This window comes from Punica granatum, unplaced genomic scaffold (assembly GCF_007655135.1).
Source record: "Punica granatum isolate Tunisia-2019 unplaced genomic scaffold, ASM765513v2 Contig00420, whole genome shotgun sequence".
NCBI lineage: Eukaryota > Viridiplantae > Streptophyta > Magnoliopsida > Myrtales > Lythraceae > Punica > Punica granatum.
In genome coordinates, this window is record NW_022204335.1 from 28,059 (window position 1) to 51,446 (window position 23,388).

Sequence of the window (23,388 nt, forward strand, 5' to 3'; positions counted from 1 at the left end):
TTTAGGGCATATAACTAACACCAATAACCATTATGTAATTCTTCCACCTCTCAAAGCTTTGCACCATTAAAATGGCCGATTTGTTCCAACAAGAAAAAGGACTAAATTACACAAATTATTAAAATATAAGGACTTTAACGAGGTAAATTATTTCTTCCTTCAAGTGTCGAGCGGCTGTCTTCCGCCAGTGGGCGAAACCTCAGACGAGAAACTCACTCGTAACGACTTAACTCACTTTGTTTCAGATTATCAAAACACAAAACTCTGCGAGTAAACATCACATCACATCACATCACACGACCCAAAGGGAAGCTGTTTTGTTCTGTGTTCTCGGGGAGTAGAGGGCTCACTGTCCCATGGGCAAATGCAAGTGAAGATGTGGAGGAGCCGGAGCTTCCGTGGCCCTGCGGCTCTTCGATTTCGATTTCGAGCTGGTAGTCATCATCAAGTTGTCGCTTCTCTGCTTCGGAATCACCCTCAGGTATGCAATTTCACTGCTGCAGCCAGAGCTGTCAAGCACGAAATTGAGAGGCCGAGAACCCTCGATGAGGCCCAGAATTGCTTCCATAGCATGACTCTCATGCAGCCTCCGCCTAGTGTTTTTGAGTTCGCCCGTCTCTTGGGAGCGGTTGTCAGGATGAGACACTACTCCTCTGCGATTGGTTTGATCGAACGCATGGATGTGTTAGGGCTCGCCTGCCATATCTCTATCTGGAATATCTTTATAAATTGCCTCTGCCATCTCAAGGAAGTGGATCTCGGTTTCTCTGCTTTGGCTAAACTGATAAAACTTGGGCTTCGACCGAACTCCGTCACCCTGAATACTCTGGTCAATGGGCTTTGTTCCAAGGGTATAATTTCAAAAGCAGTGATGCTTGCCGATGAGATGTCGAGCATTGGGTTCGAGCCCAACTCAGTCACCCGTGCAACAATTATAAAGGGTTTGGTGAGGACTGGCAAGACTGACCTTGCCGTCAGATTGATCGGCAAGTGGGAGAAAGTGAGCGGCAGGCTGGACGCATTTGCTTATAACACAGCCATTGATGGCTTATGCAAGCAGGGACGAGTAATAGAGGCTTTCAACCTCTTTAACAAAATGGTTTTCCAAGGCATTCAACCCGACATTGTCACTTATAACTCCCTCATTCATGGTCTTTGTTGTTCGATCCAGTGGAAAGAGGCTGTCGTCCTGTCATATAAGATGGGAGATAAGGGTGTTCAACCAAATTTATTGACTTATAACTCCTTGCTTCACGGTTTATGCCAGCTAGGTCGATGGAGAGAAGCCAACATTCTGTTGAAACAAATGGTGGCAGAGGAGATCCAACCAAGTGTCGTTACTTACAACACTCTGATTCGGGCTCAGTGCAACATGGGGCAATGGCATGAGGTCCATAGACTGTTTCAGGAGATGGTGCAGAGGGGAATACTTCCGAACGTAAATACATTCAATATTTTGGTGGATGCATTCTGTAAAGAAGGGAAACTTTCAGAAGCAGAGCGCGTCGTCGAAATGATGGCCCAGAAAGGTGTGGAGCCCAATGTAGTCACATACAATTCACTGATTGATGGGTATTGCCTTCATAATCGTATGGTTGATGCTGCTAAGTTATTCGGTCTGATGCTTGAACGGTATTATGCTCCCAATGTAGTCACTTATAATGCATTGATCAATGGATATTGCAAGTCCAAACAAATCGATAAAGCATGGCTTCTCTATCAAGAAATGCTAGACAAGGGTCTGATTCCTGATGTGGTGACGCACACTACTCTCATCGGGGGCTTCTGCCTCGTTGGCAATTTTCATGCTGCAGAGCAGCTATTTGACAAGATGCATGCTTATGGGCAATCTCCAAACGTCCAAAGTTACGCCACTATGTTAGATGGCTTGTGTAAAGCAAAACAAGTAGACAAGGCAATTGCAATGTTCCAGCAAATGGAGAATCATAAGTTGGAGCCTGACATTGTGATTTACAATATCCTCATCAATGGTCTATGCAATGCAGGGAAGCTCGAACCTGCAAGAGAACTTTTCAAAGGTTTGTCTGCAAAAAAGGTGGAACCTGATGTTGTCGCTTTCAACACATTGATTAATGGATTGTGTAATGAAGGTCATATAAACGAAGCCTTCACATTGTTTAATGAGATGGAAGGAAGGGGATGTGTCCCGAATTCAGGCACATACAATGTGTTGGTTAGAGGATTTCTTAGAAATGGCGACAAGTTTCGTGTGGAGCAGTTGCTACGAGAAATGAATCAGAAAGGTCTCGCTGCAGATGCATCAACAGCCGAACTCTTGCTTGATCTATTATCAAATGATGCGTCGATTCTAAAACTAGTACATAATATTTAGTGAATCTGGATGACATTTTTTGGGAGCATTACTCGTTTCTTGGTAAATCTCTTTTTACCTTTTTGTAAAATTTTGTCTTTAAGCATGCAGAAAGCAAAGCTAATTGATGTCTTTTACCTTGTGCATGCTTTGTTATAGCTTTTAACCTACATGTCTTCCTGCATGACTGACAGCCTCCAAAATATCTAAATCTAAAGCCTATAATAACGATGATTGTCGTGGGTCATCTACGATTATTATGATGTAGTAATTACTCATAGTAATTTGCTCGATTTGCTTACTGCTCTTGCCTGATGGTAGTAATTACGCGTACTGATCCTTGTGAGAAATTATTTCGGAGCTTGGTGTGGCTCATGATCTTGCAGGTGAAGTTTGATGGCCCATCATAACCTGAAGAGCAGAGCTACTGATTGGCTCATTTTTAAGCTTGTTTGCTTGCTTAGAATGCTTAAGTTATTGATGTTGATATTCCTTTACTTCTGCTCACTTGTGCTATAGTTGAGCTGCGGTGGATCTCCTTCCCAAATTTGGCTGTCATGCATAAACAAAACCTTAGCGTTTGCTCCGTCTCACACCCTACTATATATGCTCCCGTATTTCATGCACATTTTCATTTGCTTACCAATATGTATGGTTTAGCTTTTCAGGTAGATGCTGAGAAGCAGGAGCTATAATTACTATCAAAGCCCACCAGTTAATCCAGGCATTGTGAGATTGAAACACGAAGGAAGAACTGTCCAAAACTGACAAGATTCACTTCTTATTGGTACTACTGATCTGAAGACGCTTCATTGGACTGGATGGATTGTCCGGTAAAACAGCATTTAGTTGCGGTTCTAGCTAATTTGATGTTGTTACAGGAATGTCCCTGATGACACTTTTCCCTGCCTCTCCGCTCGGTGGCCTTCTGAAGGTTTAAGTTGTAACTGCATCTTGGGAGCACGACTCAGAAATCGTGTTTATGTATTACTGGTCCCTATTTTTCGATCTTTTGCCGAGGGTTCTGTCTATTATACCGAATTCGTTGCCAATGTCATACTCCTGCTGCTTATAGGCCAAAAAGTACATCGATGTTATCCTTGAACAATATTTCACTTAATTACCTCAAGTCACTCTCTTCTTTCTGTGACCAACTTTACGTCCAAAAACTTTTTTGTTTCGCAAAAAAGAACTAACCTTAATTAAAAAAAAAAAGCTACATCCCTCTACACAAAACTAACTTGAGAAAAATGACCATAAAGTTTGTATCCTCACATATATAAAACTAGTGAGAATATACGATTTCCTTCCACGGATCATAACGCAACCCAGCTTCCACACATAATTGGAAAATCGAAAATGTATCTTGGTATTGTTGAATAATATGAAACTGAATGTAATACATCTACCGAGAAAAAATTGAATGTAATAGTACGTAATAATTGATTCAATCTGTCTATTATATCTACTATATAAAGGCCAAAAAGCGGAACATATGAACTTCGTTTGAGAACTCTCAACTCTCAGTTCAACATCGTAAACCCTCAGCTCATTGTTGAACGACTTTTCATTAGCTTAAAGTGATAGCTTTACCAATAGGAAAAAGAAGTTCTTAAATACTCATTCTTGAGAAGATGAACTTAATTAATTATTTTTATGAAAATAACGAAGAGTATTTTTATTTATTTTTAAGTAAATTATATGTAAAATCGCAAATAAGGCAAGTTGTTCAACCACATGTACTAATCCTATGACATTAGCCGGGACTTCAAATACTAAACATAACATAATTGTTTGGTATTCTTGAGAAGATGAACTTATTAATTATTCTTATGAAAATAACGAAGAGTATTTTTATTTATTTTTGAGTGAACAAAATAAAAAATCACAAATAAGGGCAAGTTGTTCCACATGCACTAATCCTATGACATTAGCCGGGAGTTCAAATACTAAACATAACAGAATTATTTGGTATTCTTGAGAAGATGAACTTATTAATTATTTTTATGAAAATAACGAAGAGTATTTTTATTTATTTTTGAGTAAACTATATAAAAAATCATAAATTAGGGCAAGTTGTTCGACCACTTGCACTAATCCTATGACATTAGCCGGGACTTCAAATACTAAACATAACATAATAGTTGGTATTTAAAAAACCACGTGAGCAAAACAGAAGAGGCAAACAAATGTCGTGTCTGGTTATAATCACTTGCCCTAATCCTATGACATTAGCGGTGACTTCAAATACTAAATATAACAGAACAGTTTGGTGTTTAAAAAACCACTTGAGCAAAAAAGAATTGGCAGACAAATGTTGTCTCTAGTTATAATAAGAAGAACGAGATTAAATTATCTTATCATATATTAACCGATTCTTTTACTATCTATATATAAAATATATAATGCTCAAATGAAAGACCAAGAATGAACGTGGTTGCTTCATTTGGATGAATGACGTTGTCTCGACATTGAATAGCCAAATTGACAGTTGATCGTCTATCGACCTTTCCATTTCCCATGCGAGCTTACTTCGGTCAATAAGATTTGCTTTTCCCATATGAGATTAATTAAATAATTATATATAAAAGAAACAAAATCTATTTATATTCAATAAGATTTCCTTTTCCCATAATCTATTTGAATATCTTTTAACTCAACTCAACTCAACTTATCTTTAATTCAACAATACAATTATTATTTAATCATTATTTTATCTCAACTATTCATTACTTTTTCTCATAATTCAAAAACACAATCGTTAATTAATTATTACTTTATCTTAACTATTCATTATTTTTTCATACTTTTCTCATAATTCAACAATACAATCATTACAAACTAATTAAAACCAAAACTCAACTCAACTCAACTCTAAATCCAAACACATTCTAAGAGTTGATGAGATGCATGGAAAAATCGTGTCTTCTAATTACTTCCTCCTCCTCCTCCTCCTCCTCTCTTCTAATTTCTCTGCTCCTCCCTCACTCTTTTCTTCTATCCCTTGGAAGACGCGAGCAGTAACAAGAAATTGTCACCGAAACAACTTTCACAATATGGATTCTCGGTAAGCTTTTGAACTCAAGAATGAGCATGTTTGATATCTATTTTGATCTTGCAACCACATGGTTAGATGGACGGACAACGTCAAGCTTGCTCTATATTGCGTGTTTGATTTTTTTTTTGATTATATATTTAGTTCAAAGGTTTTTTAAGAGTATTTTAAATGAAGAATCTCTCTCTTTTACTTCAATTTCTAGATTTGATTAACAAGGTGCAGATGAAGATGATGAAGAAAGTGGGCGGCCTTAGCTGAGTAAGGTTTGGTGCCACAAGATTATCTTTGTTCTTTTGTTTATATGTGTACCTATATTTGAACTAAATAGCTTTAAATCTCTGAGGGTTTAATTTATGAGAATCTGATTGCAGGTTTGATCTTTTTCACAGATACTTCTGTTTCGAGGTTTGTTTGTCGACCCTAAGCCCATTGTGAGGATGAAACTCCATTCCTTAAATTTAGTATTTTCTTTTATCTATAAATGATACGAATAAATTATTTATTTTTATAAAATTGTGGCTAAAATTATTATATTTATTTGCATATATTCAACAATAATACCTGCTATAATACCACGCAACGCGCGGGTGAAATCACTAAGTTTATGTAAAATTGGGGAATCTCGAGAAAAGTACCTAAAAAGACTAACAAAGTAATTAAAATATCTGTGGCTATAAATTTTGATTCCACTCCTCGGGTCATGTTAATCTTAATTTTTTTTCTTCATGAGATTTTAATATATATAGAAAATTTAAGAGTATATGAGTTACAAAAAATTTGAATATTACCCTAAAAGATCAAATTTATCAATAGCTGTTAACTTGACCATATGAAATCTAAATGTCTAGTTTATCTATATATTATTTTAAAATCATATAAATTACTAAGTATAATGCTGAGAGAATGAAAGTAATAACATGCAAAGCATGAGATATATGAGTAATAGATAGTAAAAAGAGAACTGTCACAAACACGGATTGGTTCAAGGGTAAGGTGTTTGTTCTTCTTAAACAACTTCTCAGATTTGAGTATTGTGAATGAAGAAAATTCATACTGTGTGAGTTTTTATTCCTTAGTGGCTAACCTATCTTGAATTGGAATAATCAGAGCCTATTAGATTTCTGAATACCACGATTCACATCAAAAAATAGAACAATAAATTAAAGTTGCATGTTTTTCATATATGCATTTGATGATTATAAAAGCATATTATCATGCTTCTTGTTGAATTAGTTTATATTAGATAAACATGATTTTCTAACAAATCGGCGATGCATAAATTTACAATTTCCTATCTAATTCCACATGTTATTCATTCATTTTCTCTTTATAAAGAGATAGATAGCTTTCTTTCTGTTTTTTTTCTTGGCACGCATAAATAGATGGAAATTTCTAAAGTGAAAATACAACATAGTATTTTTATGATACATATAAATAGAGAAATTTTCATGTACATTCTTGGTTAGTGCACAAATAACTTTTATAAAATTCCAAGATAACGTAACTTTTGTAATTTATTTCATGTGCATAAATATAATTTATAAAATTTTCCCATAGTAATCGCACAATTATGTATATTTTCTAAGTTGTTACTTTTTTTGTTTACGTGTATTAAAATTTTTTCATAGGACATTTTGAATGTCATATTTAAGAAATAGAGAGGGATAAATTTGCATGGGTAATGAAGAAATGTAATTCGAGAGGAGAAAGTTGAGATTCAAAGAAAGATAAACATCGTTGGGTATTGATCAAAATCACAGAAGCAAACGACTTAATAGAATGACCAACTCAAAAAAAAAAAGAGAGACTCAAATAGGATATAGGGAAAAATAATAATAACAACAATTTTACACGCGTTCGGTCGTCTTCTAAAGTATACAACAGTAAAAGACAATTATAAAGAAAAATTATTCCTAGTCATAAAGTTCAGCTATAACTAGTCATAATAGTCTAACTATTCTTAGTCAGAAAAACTCATTATTCTTTAAATAGTGCAGGCCAATAATTCTTCAAATATTCTTTCTTGTGAGAATCTTCCGTTCAAGTCACCTCTCATGTTATCTTTTTCTTTACTCTTTTTCTTCATCTCTCATCATGACTCTATAACTCATAGGGAAACTGAGGGGCTGTTTGGATTCAGAGTTAAAGTTACTTTGATTTTGATTTTAATTTTGATTGTGGAAAAGGACAAATGAGATGTGATTATAAATTTGACTTGAAAAACGTGTGTTTTTGTTGTGTAGTGTATTGAGTTAAAGTTAAAATTAAACTTTTTGAATTGAGAAATGTGTATTTTTGTTGTGTAGTGTGTTGAGTTAAAGTTAAAGTTAAAATTAAAATCAACGAACTCTGAATCCAAACGGGGCATGAGAGTCTTGAAAGGGTCATCTGAAGGGTCTGCAGAGCCTGAGATGGAACCTTTAAAACTACACATAGAATGAATCTTCTGAACCTAAGCTCGCATTTTCGCGAGGGAGCCAACCTTATATAGATCTTGCTAGCATCCGAGCTTTCATTTGCAAAAATTCTGAATTTTTCGTAACATTCAAAGAGGTGTCTTCCATTTTTCCATCCATCGTTGAACGGCCTAAGGACAAGCCTGATCCTATTTGCAATTAAAGGACTTCATTTCTTTGTTCAGCTTTTAGTTCCATGGATTTTATGCTGGAGCTTCAAGATAGCAAGAATTTCTCCGGAAGAATGTCCACAGGTTAATCACGACATGTGTAGTCATTATTTTCCTAGACTCACCGGACAATCTAAGGTTAAGTGGTGGCCTAATTGCAAAGAAGATTAGGCATGTCTTCAGGCCGTTTAACGATGAATGGAAAAACGGAGGACAACTCTTTTGGATGTTACGAAAAATTCGAAATTTTTGCAAATGAAAGCTCAGATGCTAGCAAATTTACATAAGGCTGGCTCTCTCGCGGAAATGCAAGCTTAGGTTCAGAAGATTCATTCTATGTGTAGTCCTGAAGATTCCGTCTCAAGCTCTGCAGATCCTCCATATGACCATTTCCAGGACTCAGCTTTCCTATGAGTTATAGAGTCATGACGAGGGATGAAAAAATCGAGTACAAGAAAAAGATGACATGAAAGGTGACTTGAACGAAAGATTCTCGCAAGAAAGAATTTTTGAAGAATTATTGGCATGTACTATTTAAAGAATAGTGAGTTTTTTTGACTAAAAATAGTTAGACTACTACGACTAGTTATAGCTAGACTTTATGACTAGAATAGTTTTTCTTTATAATTGTCTTTTACTGATGTATACTTTAGAAGACGGCTCAACGCACGTAAAGTTTTTATTTTTATAGATTTTCTTCTTTACAAGAACTCATTCCCAATAGTGTATCAAGGAAGAACGCGATGAAAGATAGCAACCTCTTTCCTTAATATGTCCTTGTGATTTCGAATAAATCGTCGGCAAAACACTGCAACCACCACCTATGTGTAGTTAACTCAATAATGGATCTCAAGGATTTGATGGTCTCTCATTTGGGTTCACGTAGAACACGAGGCATTTGTTTGCAATTGGCATAATTTTAGCTCTCCTTGTTCGTCTAATTTTTGTTGCACAATCTGAAGAAAAAATTTATATCTCCTCATTTGTAAGAGCAAACAGATATCATAAAGTACTGTTAGAAAGCTAACTCGTGAAGTAATGTCGTGAAGCAAATGGTTTATCATTTGGTATTACTCTGAATCAAATGTGTAATTTTTAAAGGATTCAGCCAAAAAAAAAAATGTTCCTGTTGTGCGGTGCTCTGTGAACCACCAAAGACGATCCAATCAAGAAGAGTAAGGATGCGGAGGATGGGCTCTCAGAACACAGAAGGCATGGCTGCTCTTCAAGTTGGTACCCTTTTTCCCTCTCCTCTTTTTCGAGTTTGGTCATCTGTGGGAGTGTTGGTCCGGTTGAGACACTACTCCGTTCAGAACACAGGAGGCATGGCTGCTCTTCCAGTTGGTCCCCTTTTTCCCTCTCTTCTTTTTCGAGTTTGATAGAACGCTTGCACACGTGGGGCTGCCCATCAATATCTATGTCTGGACTATATTGGTGACCTCGAACACCCTTGCAATTTGGGGCAACGGTCAAGAGACAGTTCGAGGAGATGGTGCGGAGGGGAATACTATCAGTCGTTAATACATTCAATATCTAGTTGGATGCATTCTATAAAGAAGGGCAACTTTTGGAGGCGGAGCTCATTCTTGAAGTGGTGACCAAGAAAGATGTGGAACCCGATGTAGTCACATACAATTCACTAACTGATGGTTACTGCTTTCATGATCGTGTGGATGCTGCTACTTAGTTGTTTGGCCTAATGCTTGCGAGGAATTCTTCTCCTGATGTAGTCACTTAATAACGCACCGACCAATAGATATTGCAAGGCAAACAAGACGATAAAGCATGCTCTTATATCGAGAAATACTTGGGAAGGGTTAACTCCAAATGTGGTGACACACACCACTCTCGTCAGAGGATTCTGGCTTGTTGGAAATTTTCTTGCTGAGCGTACGTAGCTGAAGCTCCATCGTCATCAGCTTTGAAATGGCTCTCGATTTCAAACTAGAACAATGCTGTGAGCGTTGCATCTATACTTGGTGGAGGTTCAGACAATGCTGGGTCAGGCATTGCCAGACGATTGGGTAAAGCATTATATGACTCATAAAACACGCTTGAATTTCCAAAAGGTATAAATAATTTTATGCTTCTACTGACTGTTTCTGGTTTTCAGTGTTGAAGACTGGCATCAATATCGTTCTTGCTTGCAATATCCCCAAGAACAGCCCAACGATTGAGGTAATGGATCTGCGTCGACTGATGAGTGATCTCACATTTCTGTTCGGTTGCATGGAGAAGAAGCTGATTTGTGTTTTACCATGTGGATTTCCAGGCAGATGCTGAGAGAATATTAGTGAAGAAGCTCATTGATCTCGGCTTTGGGAGAGGCCGAAATGTAAAATAGAACTACTGCAATGCTAATTTTAATCAATACCGCATGCATCAAGACTTGTGCCAGCCAACACAACGGAAGGATTTCTCCATTGTTCTTTGATGGATCATGTATAAATATACATACATTAGAAAGCTTCCAAGGTCCAAGTTTGAGCAGATTCACTTGCTTGAAGCATGAAAGTGCCTTCGATGTATTCATGTTTGCTAAGGATATGCCCTTCGAATGGATATTCGTCGTCCTTCTCCAAGATTTATCGTCGGTCTAATTTTTTTTTCTAAAGATTTCAGCAACCGGAAAATTCAAAATCATTCATATGAAATTTCATATGATCTGACACGCATTCCCATTTAAAATCTTCCAAGAGATATGGCATTGACTAAAGTGTAGCTTAACATCCTAATCGGGCTCAATGCTTTGCATGTTTTAATAATTTGTTCCGATATGAAAAAGGATTAGATTACACAAATTGTTGAAGTACGAGGACTTCAACATGGTAAATTTATTTTTTGTCCACCTCAGAGCGTGGCTCGGCTTCTTCCCTCATTCGGCGAAACCTCGGACAAGAAACTCGCTCGTTAATTCTTTGTTCCTTTTGGCCGTTTAACCCGAAGCAGTTTACTGGAGACAAATGTTAGGGCAGTATCGCAATTCAGCGTAAAATTTGGGGTCATTTTGAAAACAAAAAAAACTATGGGGGGTCGGAGCTTCGACTGTGATTTGTCTCGTCTTTCTTGAGATTGAGATGGTCCGGGGGAGTGAGGATGTGGAGGCGTCGGAGCTTCCATGGCCCTGCGGCTCTTCGATTTCAAGCCGGTAGTTATCATCAAGTTGTCGCTCCTCTGCTTCGCAATCACACTCAGGTATGCAATTTCGCATCTGCTGCCGGAGCTGTCAAGCACGAAATTGAGAGGCCGAGAACCCTCGATGAGGCCCAGAATTGCTTCCATAGCATGACTCTCATGCAGCCTCCGCCTCATGTTTTTGAGTTCTGCCGTCTCTTGGGAGCGGTTGTCAGGATGAGACACTACTCCTCTGCGATTGGTTTGATCGAACGCATGGATGTGTTAGGGCTCGCCTGCCATATCTCTGTCTGGAATATCTTTATAAATTGCCTCTGCCATCTCAAGGAAGTGGATCTCGGTTTCTCTGCTTTGGCTAAACTGATCAAGCTTGGGCTTCGACCGGACTCCGTCACCCTAAATACTCTGGTCAATGGGCTTTGTTCCAAGGGTGTGATTTCTAAAGCAGTGATGCTTGCCGATGAGATGTCGAGCATTGGGTTCGAGCCCGACTCATTCACTTGCGCAACAATTATAAAGGGTTTGGTGAGGACTGGCAAGACCGACCTTGCCGTCGGATTGATGGGCAAGTGGGAGAAAGTGAGCGGCAGGCTGAAGGCATTTGCTTATAACACAGCCATTGATGGCTTATGCAAGCAGGGACGAGTGATAGAGGCTTTCAGCCTCTTAAACAGGATGGTCCAAAGAGGCATTCAACCCGACATTGTCACTTATAACTCTCTTATTCACGGTCTTTGTTGTGCGGTCCAGTGGAAACAGGCTGTCCTCCTGTCATATAAGATGCGCGGTAAGGATTTTGCACCAAATCTGTTGACTTATAACTCCTTGCTGCATGGCGTATGCCAGCTAGGTCGATGGAGAGAAGCCAGCACTCTGTTGAAACAAATGGTGGCGGAGGAGATCCAACCAGATGTCGTTACTTATAACACTCTGATTCGGGCTCAGTGCAACATGGGGCAATGGCATGAGGTCCATAGACTGTTTCAGGAGATGGTGCAGAGGGGAATACTTCCGAACGTAATTACATTCAGTATTTTGGTGGATGCATTCTGTAAAGAAGGGGAACTTTCGGAAGCAGAACGCGTCTTCGAAATGATGGCCCAGAAAGGTGTGGAGCCCGATGTAGTCACATACAATTCAATAATTGATGGCTATTGCCTTCATAATCGCGTGGATGATGCTGCTAAGCTATTCGGCCTGATGCTTGAACGGAATTATGCTGCTAATGTTGTCACTTATAATGCATTGATCAATGGATATTGCAAGTCCAAACAAATCCATAAAGCGTGGCTTCTATATCAAGAAATGCTTGGCAAGGGTTTGATTCCTGATGTGGCGACGCACACTACTCTCATCGGGGGCTTCTGCCTGGTTGGCAATTTTCATGCTGCAGAGCTACTATTTGACAAGATGCATGCTTATGGGCAACCTCCAAACGTCCAAAGTTACGCCACTATGTTAGATGGCTTGTGTAAAGCAAAACAAGTAGACAAGGCAATTGCGATGTTCCAGCAAATGGAGAATCATAAGTTGGAGCCTGACATTGTGATTTACAATATCCTCATCAATGGTCTATGCAATGCAGGGAAGCTCGAACCTGCAAGAGAACTCTTCAAAGGTTTGTCTGCAAAAAAGGTGGAACCTGGTGTTGTCACTTTCAACACATTGATTAATGGATTGTGTAATGAAGGTCATATAAGCGAAGCCTTCACATTATTTAATGAGATGGAAGGAAGGGGATGTGTCCCGAATTCAGGCACATACAATGTGTTGGTTAGAGGATTTCTTAGAAATGGCGACAAGTTAAGTGTGGAGCAGTTGCTACGAGAAATGAATCAGAAAGGTCTCGCTGCAGATGCATCAACAGCCGAACTCTTGCTTGATCTATTATCAAATGATGCGTCGATTCTAAAACTAGTACATAATATTTAGTGAATCTTTTGTCTTTCTTCTCACGGGGAAAGTGATTGAGAAAGGAATCTCTGTAGATGCATGCTCGAGGCGAACTTTTGCCTAATCTGTCATCCGGTGTTTGATCCATTGATTTATGACTCTTTGGGTGAAAGGATTAAGTGCAGGGTATAAAGTTCGAAGGTAAAGATTCAAGACTTGCCGGTGTTACTTTTCTTCATGACTTGACTCAGAGTAGATTTCCTCTGCTGTTTCCTGAGTTCTCGATTTTTGCGCTTGACTATAAAAGCATTAGTTGGGTTCATTTTTACATTGCTTAGCATAATTAAATCTATCCAGTAGGAAGGCTAGGAAATTGGTGCTCATCAAACTTCTTTAATCGATGAAGCAAAGGGATGCAAGACCAAATAATGCCGTAAGTTATAACCGTAAAAACTAGCATCTTCATGAACTCTGTTCTTTAACCAGTAATAAGAATAACTGGCATCATTCTTTTTTCTATTCTTTAGTCGATACAGCATTCGTTTCACAAAAAATGAAACTTGTGCTCACCAGGGTATTAGTGATTTCGAGAATGTTGAAGGTTAGATGGAATTTTGATCATGCTGATTCAGTTGTTGGATGTTCTTGTGTTGAATTTATCAGAGAAGGATAAGTCCACTTTGCGAGGGTTTCGATCTTACAGTCAAAAAGAGAAGCCTAGGAATGTGGCAAAACTTGGCTGGGCATTGGTTCATCTGCCCTAGAGGTTGGGAGACTCGAGTTAATCAAATCTACTACGGGGGGAATTTTTGTGCAGGTTGGCTTGCGGGGAAGGCCAAGCATCTTCCATTCAGTGTTCGTTTTCTGAATCAAGCACCTAATACAATCGGTGCTCTTTTGTTTCTGTACCTGATAATTTTCTTTTGCATTTTGGACTTGCAGCTTGTTTACAACCAAGATAAGAGAGCGGAAAACATTTTCCCGATCAAATTCATTTTCTTTGAGGATCCGCTTGTATTAGTAATCAAGTGTAAAGCTGGTGTTCCAGATGTTGCAATGTGGAGCACGGGGGCTGGTGGACGTTCATGATGCTGCGATGGTGAGCAGGGCGGCAATTGCACCCCTGCACTCGAGTAATTTTTATTTTTAGTGAAGGCGCTCACAGATCTCGGTTATGGATGAGGCCAAAACATGGCAGCTCAGTAGCGAGGGCTGATCTTCGAATGGTGCGTTCAGTTTACCTCAGAGAAAGCAACTAATGCATTGCTAATTCCTAATCGATACTGCATGCATCAACGCCGTTACCTCCCGACACAAGGGATGAATTTTTCCATTGTTTAATGTATTCGTGTTTGCCCGGGGGATGGTCGTCATTGTTTTGACTTTAGGCCTCAATAATTTCGATAATTTAACAGTTTATTCGGTGATATGTTGGTATTTGATGGAAAAACAAAGGTATCCCCAACGCATTGAAAGTTTTTTTTGGTCTTAGGGGATATCATGAACTCCTTTTTTTTCTTTTTTCCTGGTCTTTTTTCTTCTTTTTTTCCCCTTAATATTCAGCAATTGAAATTCAAATTTAAAACCAAGCTATTACCATTTATGTAATTCTTCCACCTCTAAAAGACATCACTTATAAATTTTATTTTTTACAATATTCTTTTCTTTCATTGAAAAAAAGTTATTCAAGTATAGTTTTAACATCCTAGTTTTAGCTCAAAGCTTTGCGCTATTAACGTGGTCAATTTGTTTCGTCATTAAAGTATAAGGACGGAAAAACAAAGGTATCCCTTAAGACGAATTATTTAAGTATAAGGACTTTAACAATTTCTTCCTGCAAGTGTCGAGGGCTGTCTTCCATCATTCGGCGTAGCCTGAGACGAGAAACTCGGTCGTAAAGATGTAACTTACTTTCTTCCTTTGGACGGTAAACTCGAAACAGCCTGAGACTCAGACAAAGGTCAGGGCAGCACTGCAATTATGCGTAAAGTTTGGGATGCAAATTATCAGAACATAAATTCTGGGGTATGCAATTTCACTGCTGCTGCCAGAGCTGTCAAGCACGAAATTGAGAGGCCGAGAGCCCTCGATGAGGCCCAGAATTGCTTCCATAGCATTGACTCTCATGCAGCCTCCGCCTCATGTTTTTGAGTTCTGCCGTCTCTTGGGAGCGGTTGTGAGGATGGGGCACTACTCCGCTGCGATTAGTTTGATCGAACGCATGGATGTGTTAGGGCTCGCCTGCCATATCTCCATTTGCAATATCTTTATAAATTGTCTCTAGGAAGTGGATCTCGGTTTCTCTGCTTGGGCTAAACTGATAAAACTTGGGCTTCGACCGAATTCCGTCACCCTGAGTACTCTGGTCAATGGGCTTAGTTCAAAGGGTATAATTTCTAAAGCAGTGATGCTTGCTGATGAGATGTTGAACTTTGGGTTCGAGCCCGATCCATTCACTTGCGCAACAATTATAAAGGGTTTTGCGAAGACTGGCAAGACCGACCTTGCCGTCAGACTGATCGGCAAGGGGGAGAAAGTGAGCGGCAGGCTGGACGCATTTGCTTATACCCCTACCATTCATGGGCTATGCAAGGAGGGACGAGAAACGGAGGCTTTCAACCTGTTAAACAAACAGGATGGTCCATAGAGGCATTCAACCCGACATTGTCACTTATAACTCTCTTATTCACGGTCTTTGTTGTGCGGTCCAGTGGAAACAGGCTGTCCTCCTGTCATATAAGATGGGCGGTAAGGATTTTGCACCAAGTCCGTTGACTTATAACTCCTTGCTGCATGGCGTATGCCAACTGGGTCGGTGGAAAGAAGCCAACATCCTGTTGAAACAAATGGTGGCGAAGGAGATCCAACCAGATGTTGTTACCTATAGCACTCTGATTCGGGGTCGGTGCAACTTGGGGCCTTTAGGGTTTTTTTGATAATTATAATTAATTCAGAGAGCTAGGAACTTCTGGGAGGGTCGACTTTTATCTTCTCAAGCGGTGGATGGGAGCAAGTGGAAGTGGATTTCTATACACTGGGTGAAGCCACTTGAAAATTTTCTGAAGTTGAACACGGATGGGGCTGTTCGAGATTTGCAAGGAGTCGCTGGAGCGGGTGGCATTCTGAGGAACTCCAGTGGAGGATGGATCATCGGTTTCATGCAGAGCTTGGGATTCTCAACAGTGACAGTGGCAGAGCTCTATGGAGTTTTAACGGGTTTGAAATTAGCTTGGATGCAAGGTGCCGACGACTTATCCTTGAAATAAACTCTATGGTGGTTCTGACATTGATATTGTGACAGGACCCGTGTCCGCCGTGTTTTCAGCCGCTGCAGAGGAGCATTCGAAATCTATTGCAGAGGGATTGGGAGGTCCGCATCCAACACACGTACCGAGAAGGGAATACTTGCGCGGATTGGTTGTCGAAGAGGGCGATTGATCTTCCCTTAGGGACGCATATTCTTCATTCAGCTCCTAACGGGGAGCTCTCACCTGTTAGGCGATATTGTAGGGGCCGCCTTACCCCGTTTCGTTTCTGTTTGAGTTTTTTGTATTTGGGCTCTGCTCCCTAATCTACCTAAAAAAATTAATTCAGAATTAATTACAATTCGCAAATAAATTTCAAAGACTTAGGTAGTTTTTAAAATCACCCGCGAATTATCTCATAACTCACATAGGTCCCAAAAGAGAAAAATTGTATGCACTTATTAATATATAGACATTCTATATATATAGTAACTATCCATTTAAGGACACTATTTTATCGAATATAATAATTCCTTAAACAAGTCCACCTCAACATTGTATTTGACTTCGGGATGTGCTAGCACCCCTACAGTTGCATTGCAAGTCTAATCAGATAATACTAATTAACTGTCTTAATAAGAGTAAATCAATTCTTTGCTCAAACACGTTCTATTATGTGTGACTAACTAAGTTCATCACTAAATGACAATGAGACTGTAATGTCAACCACTTTGACATAAACTTCCATCCACAATTGAAAGCACAATTCTCAAAATACCTTTGGTTCCAAAAGATCATGGGTAACACCTAGTAGCATATCATGATAATTCAATTAGTAACAAATGTGCGATGAAGACCTTCTGATGAACCAATGACCATATATACCATGCACTTGAATCCCTTCATTGTAGATTCCGATCTAGCTAGGGTCATAGTTAATGTCAAACCCTAACCGATCATATGGAACCTCTAAGCTTCTATTCATAGATCAATAGAACTTAAACTAGAAAATCTATTTTATTTAAATCCATTCACCTTGGCCCAAAATTCCCTAATCAAGAACAGAACTCAAATCCATGTGATTTTCCCCCGTTTACTCAGGTCAATGAATCTCATATCGAGTGGACACCTATCTTCATACACAACTAATTAGGACCATTGTCTGCCGGATACCCATGCTTAGCACAATTATATAAGCATGAGCAAATCTTAATTACCCATGTATGAGATATACGTACCATCTTAGGTCTAAGAACTATATACACTAATACGGTCTAGATAATATTAATTGATAATAGTAAAGTACCACGTGAATATCATCTGCTCGTCACAGTTCGACTCAATTATCTCTATTTGTGTCCACATGTCTATTTTGATATCAGATATCGAATTGCATGAGATTCACTACTCCATCTTCAGTAGTATCTTTATACTAATCATGAATATAGATAGAGGTGACGGTTTATCCAGAATGATAATGCCTAGCTAAGATTCTTACAACTGCAAACAGTTTAAAAATCCTGTACCAGAATACTCCGTCACTCATATTCTCAATTATTTGAGAATGAAGCATATGCCGAGTATCTTATGAACTTACTCTAATACATAAACGATTTATGAATAACAAAATAAATATTATTGCTATAAATAAGAATTATCCAAATACATATATTGACTTTAGGGCATATAACTAACACCAATAACCATTATGTAATTCTTCCACCTCTCAAAGCTTTGCACCATTAAAATGGCCGATTTGTTCCAACAAGAAAAAGGACTAAATTACACAAATTATTAAAATATAAGGACTTTAACGAGGTAAATTATTTCTTCCTTCAAGTGTCGAGCGGCTGTCTTCCGCCAGTGGGCGAAACCTCAGACGAGAAACTCACTCGTAACGACTTAACTCACTTTGTTTCAGATTATCAAAACACAAAACTCTGCGAGTAAACATCACATCACATCACATCACACGACCCAAAGGGAAGCTGTTTTGTTCTGTGTTCTCGGGGAGTAGAGGGCTCACTGTCCCATGGGCAAATGCAAGTGAAGATGTGGAGGAGCCGGAGCTTCCGTGGCCCTGCGGCTCTTCGATTTCGATTTCGAGCTGGTAGTCATCATCAAGTTGTCGCTTCTCTGCTTCGGAATCACCCTCAGGTATGCAATTTCACTGCTGCAGCCAGAGCTGTCAAGCACGAAATTGAGAGGCCGAGAACCCTCGATGAGGCCCAGAATTGCTTCCATAGCATGACTCTCATGCAGCCTCCGCCTAGTGTTTTTGAGTTCGCCCGTCTCTTGGGAGCGGTTGTCAGGATGAGACACTACTCCTCTGCGATTGGTTTGATCGAACGCATGGATGTGTTAGGGCTCGCCTGCCATATCTCTATCTGGAATATCTTTATAAATTGCCTCTGCCATCTCAAGGAAGTGGATCTCGGTTTCTCTGCTTTGGCTAAACTGATAAAACTTGGGCTTCGACCGAACTCCGTCACCCTGAATACTCTGGTCAATGGGCTTTGTTCCAAGGGTATAATTTCAAAAGCAGTGATGCTTGCCGATGAGATGTCGAGCATTGGGTTCGAGCCCAACTCAGTCACCCGTGCAACAATTATAAAGGGTTTGGTGAGGACTGGCAAGACTGACCTTGCCGTCAGATTGATCGGCAAGTGGGAGAAAGTGAGCGGCAGGCTGGACGCATTTGCTTATAACACAGCCATTGATGGCTTATGCAAGCAGGGACGAGTAATAGAGGCTTTCAACCTCTTTAACAAAATGGTTTTCCAAGGCATTCAACCCGACATTGTCACTTATAACTCCCTCATTCATGGTCTTTGTTGTTCGATCCAGTGGAAAGAGGCTGTCGTCCTGTCATATAAGATGGGAGATAAGGGTGTTCAACCAAATTTATTGACTTATAACTCCTTGCTTCACGGTTTATGCCAGCTAGGTCGATGGAGAGAAGCCAACATTCTGTTGAAACAAATGGTGGCAGAGGAGATCCAACCAAGTGTCGTTACTTACAACACTCTGATTCGGGCTCAGTGCAACATGGGGCAATGGCATGAGGTCCATAGACTGTTTCAGGAGATGGTGCAGAGGGGAATACTTCCGAACGTAAATACATTCAATATTTTGGTGGATGCATTCTGTAAAGAAGGGAAACTTTCAGAAGCAGAGCGCGTCGTCGAAATGATGGCCCAGAAAGGTGTGGAGCCCAATGTAGTCACATACAATTCACTGATTGATGGGTATTGCCTTCATAATCGTATGGTTGATGCTGCTAAGTTATTCGGTCTGATGCTTGAACGGTATTATGCTCCCAATGTAGTCACTTATAATGCATTGATCAATGGATATTGCAAGTCCAAACAAATCGATAAAGCATGGCTTCTATATCAAGAAATGCTAGACAAGGGTCTGATTCCTGATGTGGTGACGCACACTACTCTCATCGGGGGCTTCTGCCTCGTTGGCAATTTTCATGCTGCAGAGCAGCTATTTGACAAGATGCATGCTTATGGGCAATCTCCAAACGTCCAAAGTTACGCCACTATGTTAGATGGCTTGTGTAAAGCAAAACAAGTAGACAAGGCAATTGCGATGTTCCAGCAAATGGAGAATCATAAGTTGGAGCCTGACATTGTGATTTACAATATCCTCATCAATGGTCTATGCAATGCAGGGAAGCTCGAACCTGCAAGAGAACTTTTCAAAGGTTTGTCTGCAAAAAAGGTGGAACCTGATGTTGTCGCTTTCAACACATTGATTAATGGATTGTGTAATGAAGGTCATATAAACGAAGCCTTCACATTGTTTAATGAGATGGAAGGAAGGGGATGTGTCCCGAATTCAGGCACATACAATGTGTTGGTTAGAGGATTTCTTAGAAATGGCGACAAGTTTAGTGTGGAGCAGTTGCTACGAGAAATGAATCAGAAAGGTCTCGCTGCAGATGCATCAACAGCCGAACTCTTGCTTGATCTATTATCAAATGATGCGTCGATTCTACAACTAGTACATAATATTTAGTGAATCTGGATGACATTTTTTGGGAGCATTACTCGTTTCTTGGTAAATCTCTTTTTACCTTTTTGTAAAATTTTCTCTTTAAGCATGCAGAAAGCAAAGCTAATTGATGTCTTTTACCTTGTACATACTTTGTTATAGCTTTTAACCTACATGTCTTCCTGCATGACTGACAGCCTCCAAAATATCTAAATCTAAAGCCTATAATAACGATGATTGTCGTGGGTCATCTACGATTATTATGATGTAGTAATTACTCATAGTAATTTGCTCGATTTGCTTGTTGCTCTTGGTTGATTTGCTTACTGCTCTTGCCTGAAGGTAGTAATTACGCTTACTGATCCTTGTGAGAAATTATTTCGGAGCTTGGTGTGGCTCATGATCTTGCAGGTGAAGTTTGATGGCCTATCTATGACCTGAAGAGCAGAGCTAATGATTGGCTCATTTTTAAGCTTGTTTGCTTGCTTAGAATGCTTAAGTTATTGATGTTGATATTCCTTTACTTCTGCTCACTTGTGCTATAGTTGAGCTGCGGTGGATCTCCCTCCCAAATTTGGCTGTCATGCATAAACAAAACCTTAGCGTTTGCTCCGTCTCACACCCTACTATATATGCTCCCGTATTTCATGCACATTTTCATTTGCTTACCAATATGTATGGTTTAGCTTTTCAGGTAGATGCTGAGAAGCAGGAGCTATAATTACTATCAAAGCCCACCAGTTAATCCAGGCATTGTGAGATTGAAACACGAAGGAAGAACTGTCCAAAACTGACAAGATTCACTTCTTATTGGTACTACTGATCTGAAGACGCTTCATTGGACTGGATGGATTGTCCGGTAAAACAGCATTTAGTTGCGGTTCTAGCTAATTTGATGTTGTTACAGGAATGTCCCTGATGACACGTTTCCCTGCCTCTCCGCTCGGTGGCCTTCTGAAGGTTTAAGTTGTAACTGCATCTTGGGAGCTCGACCATTGAACAACTCCGAAATCTTGTTTATGTATTACTGGTCCCTATTTTTCGATCTTTTGCCGAGGGTTCTGTCTATTATACCGAATCCGTTGCCAATGTCACACTCCTGTTGCTTATAGGCCAAAAAGTACATCGATGTTATCCTTGAACAATATTTCACTTAATTACCTCAAGTCACTCTCTTCTTTCTGTGACCAACTTTACATCCAAAAACATTTTTGTTTCGCAAAAAAGAACTAACCTTCATTAAAAAAAAAAAAAAAAGCTACATCCCTCTACCCAAAACTAACTTGAGAAAAATGACCATTAAGTTTGTATCCTCACATATATAAAACTAGGGAGAATATACGATTTCCTTCCACGGATCATAACGCAACCCAGCTTCCACACATAATTGGAAAATCGAAAATGTATCTTGGTATTGTTGAATAATATGAACCTGAATGTAATACATCTACCAACAAAAAATTGAATGTAACAGTACGTAATAATTGATTCAATCTGTCTATTATATCTACTATATAAAGGCCAAAAAGCGGAACATATGAACTTCGTTTGAGAACTCTCAACTCTCAGTTCAACATCGTAAACCCTCAGCTCATTGTTGAACGACTTTTCATTAGCTTAAAGAGATAGCTTTACCAATAGGAAAAAGAAGTTCTTAAATACTCATTCTTGAGAAGATGAACTTAATTAATTATTTTTATGAAAATAACGAAGAGTATTTTTATTTATTTTTAAGTAAATTATATATAAAATCGCAAATAAGGCAAGTTGTTCAACCACATGTACTAATCCTATGACATTAGCCGGGACTTCAAATACTAAACATAACATAATTGTTTGGTATTCTTGAGAAGATGAACTTATTAATTATTCTTATGAAAATAACGAAGAGTATTTTTATTTATTTTTGAGTGAACAAAATAAAAAATCACAAATAAGGGCAAGTTGTTCCACATGCACTAATCCTATGACATTAGCCGGGAGTTCAAATACTAAACATAACAGAATTATTTGGTATTCTTGAGAAGATGAACTTATTAATTATTTTTATGAAAATAACGAAGAGTATTTTTATTTATTTTTGAGTAAACTATATAAAAAATCACAAATAAGGGCAAGTTGTTCGACCACTTGCACTAATCCTATGACATTAGCCGGGACTTCAAATACTAAACATAACATAATAGTTGGTATTTAAAAAACCACGTGAGCAAAACAGAAGAGGCAAACAAATGTCGTGTCTGGTTATAATCACTTGCCCTAATCCTATGACATTAGCGGTGACTTCAAATACTAAATATAACAGAACAGTTTGGTGTTTAAAAAACCACTTGAGCAAAAAAGAAGTGGCAGACAAATGTTGTCTCTAGTTATAATAAGAAGAACGAGATTAAATTATCTTATCATATATTAACCGATTCTTTTACTATCTATATATAAAATATATAATGCTCAAATGAAAGACCAAGAATGAACGTGGTTGCTTCATTTGGATGAATGACGTTGTCTCGACATTGAATAGCCAAATTGACAGTTGATCGTCTATCGACCTTTCCATTTCCCATGCGAGCTTACTTCGGTCAATAAGATTTCCTTTTCCCATATGAGATTAATTAAATAATTATATATAAAAGAAACAAAATCTATTTATATTCAATAAGATTTCCTTTTCCCATAATCTATTTGAATATCTTTTAACTCAACTCAACTCAACTTATCTTTAATTCAACAATACAATTATTATTTAATCATTATTTTATCTCAACTATTCATTACTTTTTCTCATAATTCAAAAACACAATCGTTAATTAATTATTACTTTATCTTAACTATTCATTACTTTTTCATACTTTTTCTCATAGTTCAACAATACAATCATTACAAACTAATTAAAACCAAAACTCGACCCAACTCAACTCTAAATCCAAACACATTCTAAGAGTTGATGAGATGCATGGAAAAATCGTGTCTTATAATTACTTCCTCCTCCTCCTCCTAATTTCTCTGCTCCTCCCTCGCTCTTTTCTTCTATCCCTTGGAAGAGGCGAGCAGTAACAAGAAATTGTCACCGAAACAACTTTCACAATATGGATTC

The 23,388-nt window shown here is 38.7% G+C and overlaps 3 protein-coding genes and 1 long non-coding RNA gene across 6 annotated transcripts; all 4 read left to right on the forward strand.

Moving 5' to 3' along the window:
* Nucleotides 1–189: 189 nt before the first annotated feature.
* Nucleotides 190–3,440, forward strand: LOC116190323 (pentatricopeptide repeat-containing protein At1g62670, mitochondrial-like). 3 transcript variants are annotated; one of them, XR_004152642.1, is made up of 3 exons: nucleotides 190–2,395; nucleotides 2,993–3,119; nucleotides 3,214–3,440. XR_004152642.1 is itself a non-coding variant. In XM_031520010.1 (2 exons), exon 1 carries the CDS (start codon nucleotides 365–367, stop codon nucleotides 2,351–2,353), a length of 1,989 nt encoding a protein of 662 aa, XP_031375870.1. In that variant the 5' UTR covers nucleotides 190–364; the 3' UTR covers nucleotides 2,354–2,395; nucleotides 2,993–3,440. The 3 variants fall into 3 exon arrangements, 1 of the variants encoding a protein (XP_031375870.1); XR_004152643.1 differs by having other exon boundaries at nucleotides 3,001–3,119; XM_031520010.1 differs by having other exon boundaries at nucleotides 2,993–3,440.
* Nucleotides 3,441–9,902: 6,462 nt separating this feature from the next.
* On the forward strand, nucleotides 9,903–10,525 carry LOC116190328. Its single transcript, XR_004152644.1, has 3 exons — nucleotides 9,903–10,040; nucleotides 10,130–10,194; nucleotides 10,289–10,525. It is a non-coding gene; the product is annotated as an uncharacterized LOC116190328 (long non-coding RNA).
* Nucleotides 10,526–10,968: 443 nt separating this feature from the next.
* Nucleotides 10,969–21,485, forward strand: LOC116190330. Its single transcript, XM_031520015.1, has 10 exons — nucleotides 10,969–13,082; nucleotides 13,572–13,645; nucleotides 13,708–13,793; nucleotides 14,093–14,143; nucleotides 15,329–15,591; nucleotides 15,680–15,917; nucleotides 15,999–16,260; nucleotides 16,346–16,414; nucleotides 18,241–20,360; nucleotides 20,981–21,485. The coding sequence occupies exons 1-9, from the start codon at nucleotides 11,113–11,115 to the stop codon at nucleotides 20,316–20,318; spliced, it is 5,091 nt and encodes a 1,696-aa protein (XP_031375875.1). The 5' UTR covers nucleotides 10,969–11,112; the 3' UTR covers nucleotides 20,319–20,360; nucleotides 20,981–21,485.
* On the forward strand, nucleotides 13,079–14,565 carry LOC116190327. The gene is made up of 3 exons (XM_031520013.1): nucleotides 13,079–13,477; nucleotides 13,708–13,899; nucleotides 13,987–14,565. The coding sequence occupies exons 1-3, from the start codon at nucleotides 13,445–13,447 to the stop codon at nucleotides 14,131–14,133; spliced, it is 372 nt and encodes a 123-aa protein (XP_031375873.1). The 5' UTR covers nucleotides 13,079–13,444; the 3' UTR covers nucleotides 14,134–14,565.
* Nucleotides 21,486–23,388: the final 1,903 nt, after the last annotated feature.

Bases quoted from the DNA above. Each gene is read 5' to 3' on its own strand.
- LOC116190323 (XM_031520010.1), top strand. From the start codon at position 365: ATGCAAGTGAAGATGTGGAGGAGCCGGAGCTTCCGTGGCCCTGCGGCT.
- LOC116190330 (XM_031520015.1), top strand. From the start codon at position 11,113: ATGTGGAGGCGTCGGAGCTTCCATGGCCCTGCGGCTCTTCGATTTCAA. The intron at 13,646-13,707 runs GTTAGATGGAAT...TGAATTTATCAG, and splicing joins TGATTTCGAGAATGTTGAAG to AGAAGGATAAGTCCACTTTG. The intron at 14,144-15,328 runs GTGAGCAGGGCG...AATTGTCTCTAG, and splicing joins ACGTTCATGATGCTGCGATG to GAAGTGGATCTCGGTTTCTC.
- LOC116190327 (XM_031520013.1), top strand. From the start codon at position 13,445: ATGAAGCAAAGGGATGCAAGACCAAATAATGCC. The intron at 13,478-13,707 runs GTAAGTTATAAC...TGAATTTATCAG, and splicing joins ATGCAAGACCAAATAATGCC to AGAAGGATAAGTCCACTTTG. The intron at 13,900-13,986 runs GTTCGTTTTCTG...TTGGACTTGCAG, and splicing joins CCAAGCATCTTCCATTCAGT to CTTGTTTACAACCAAGATAA.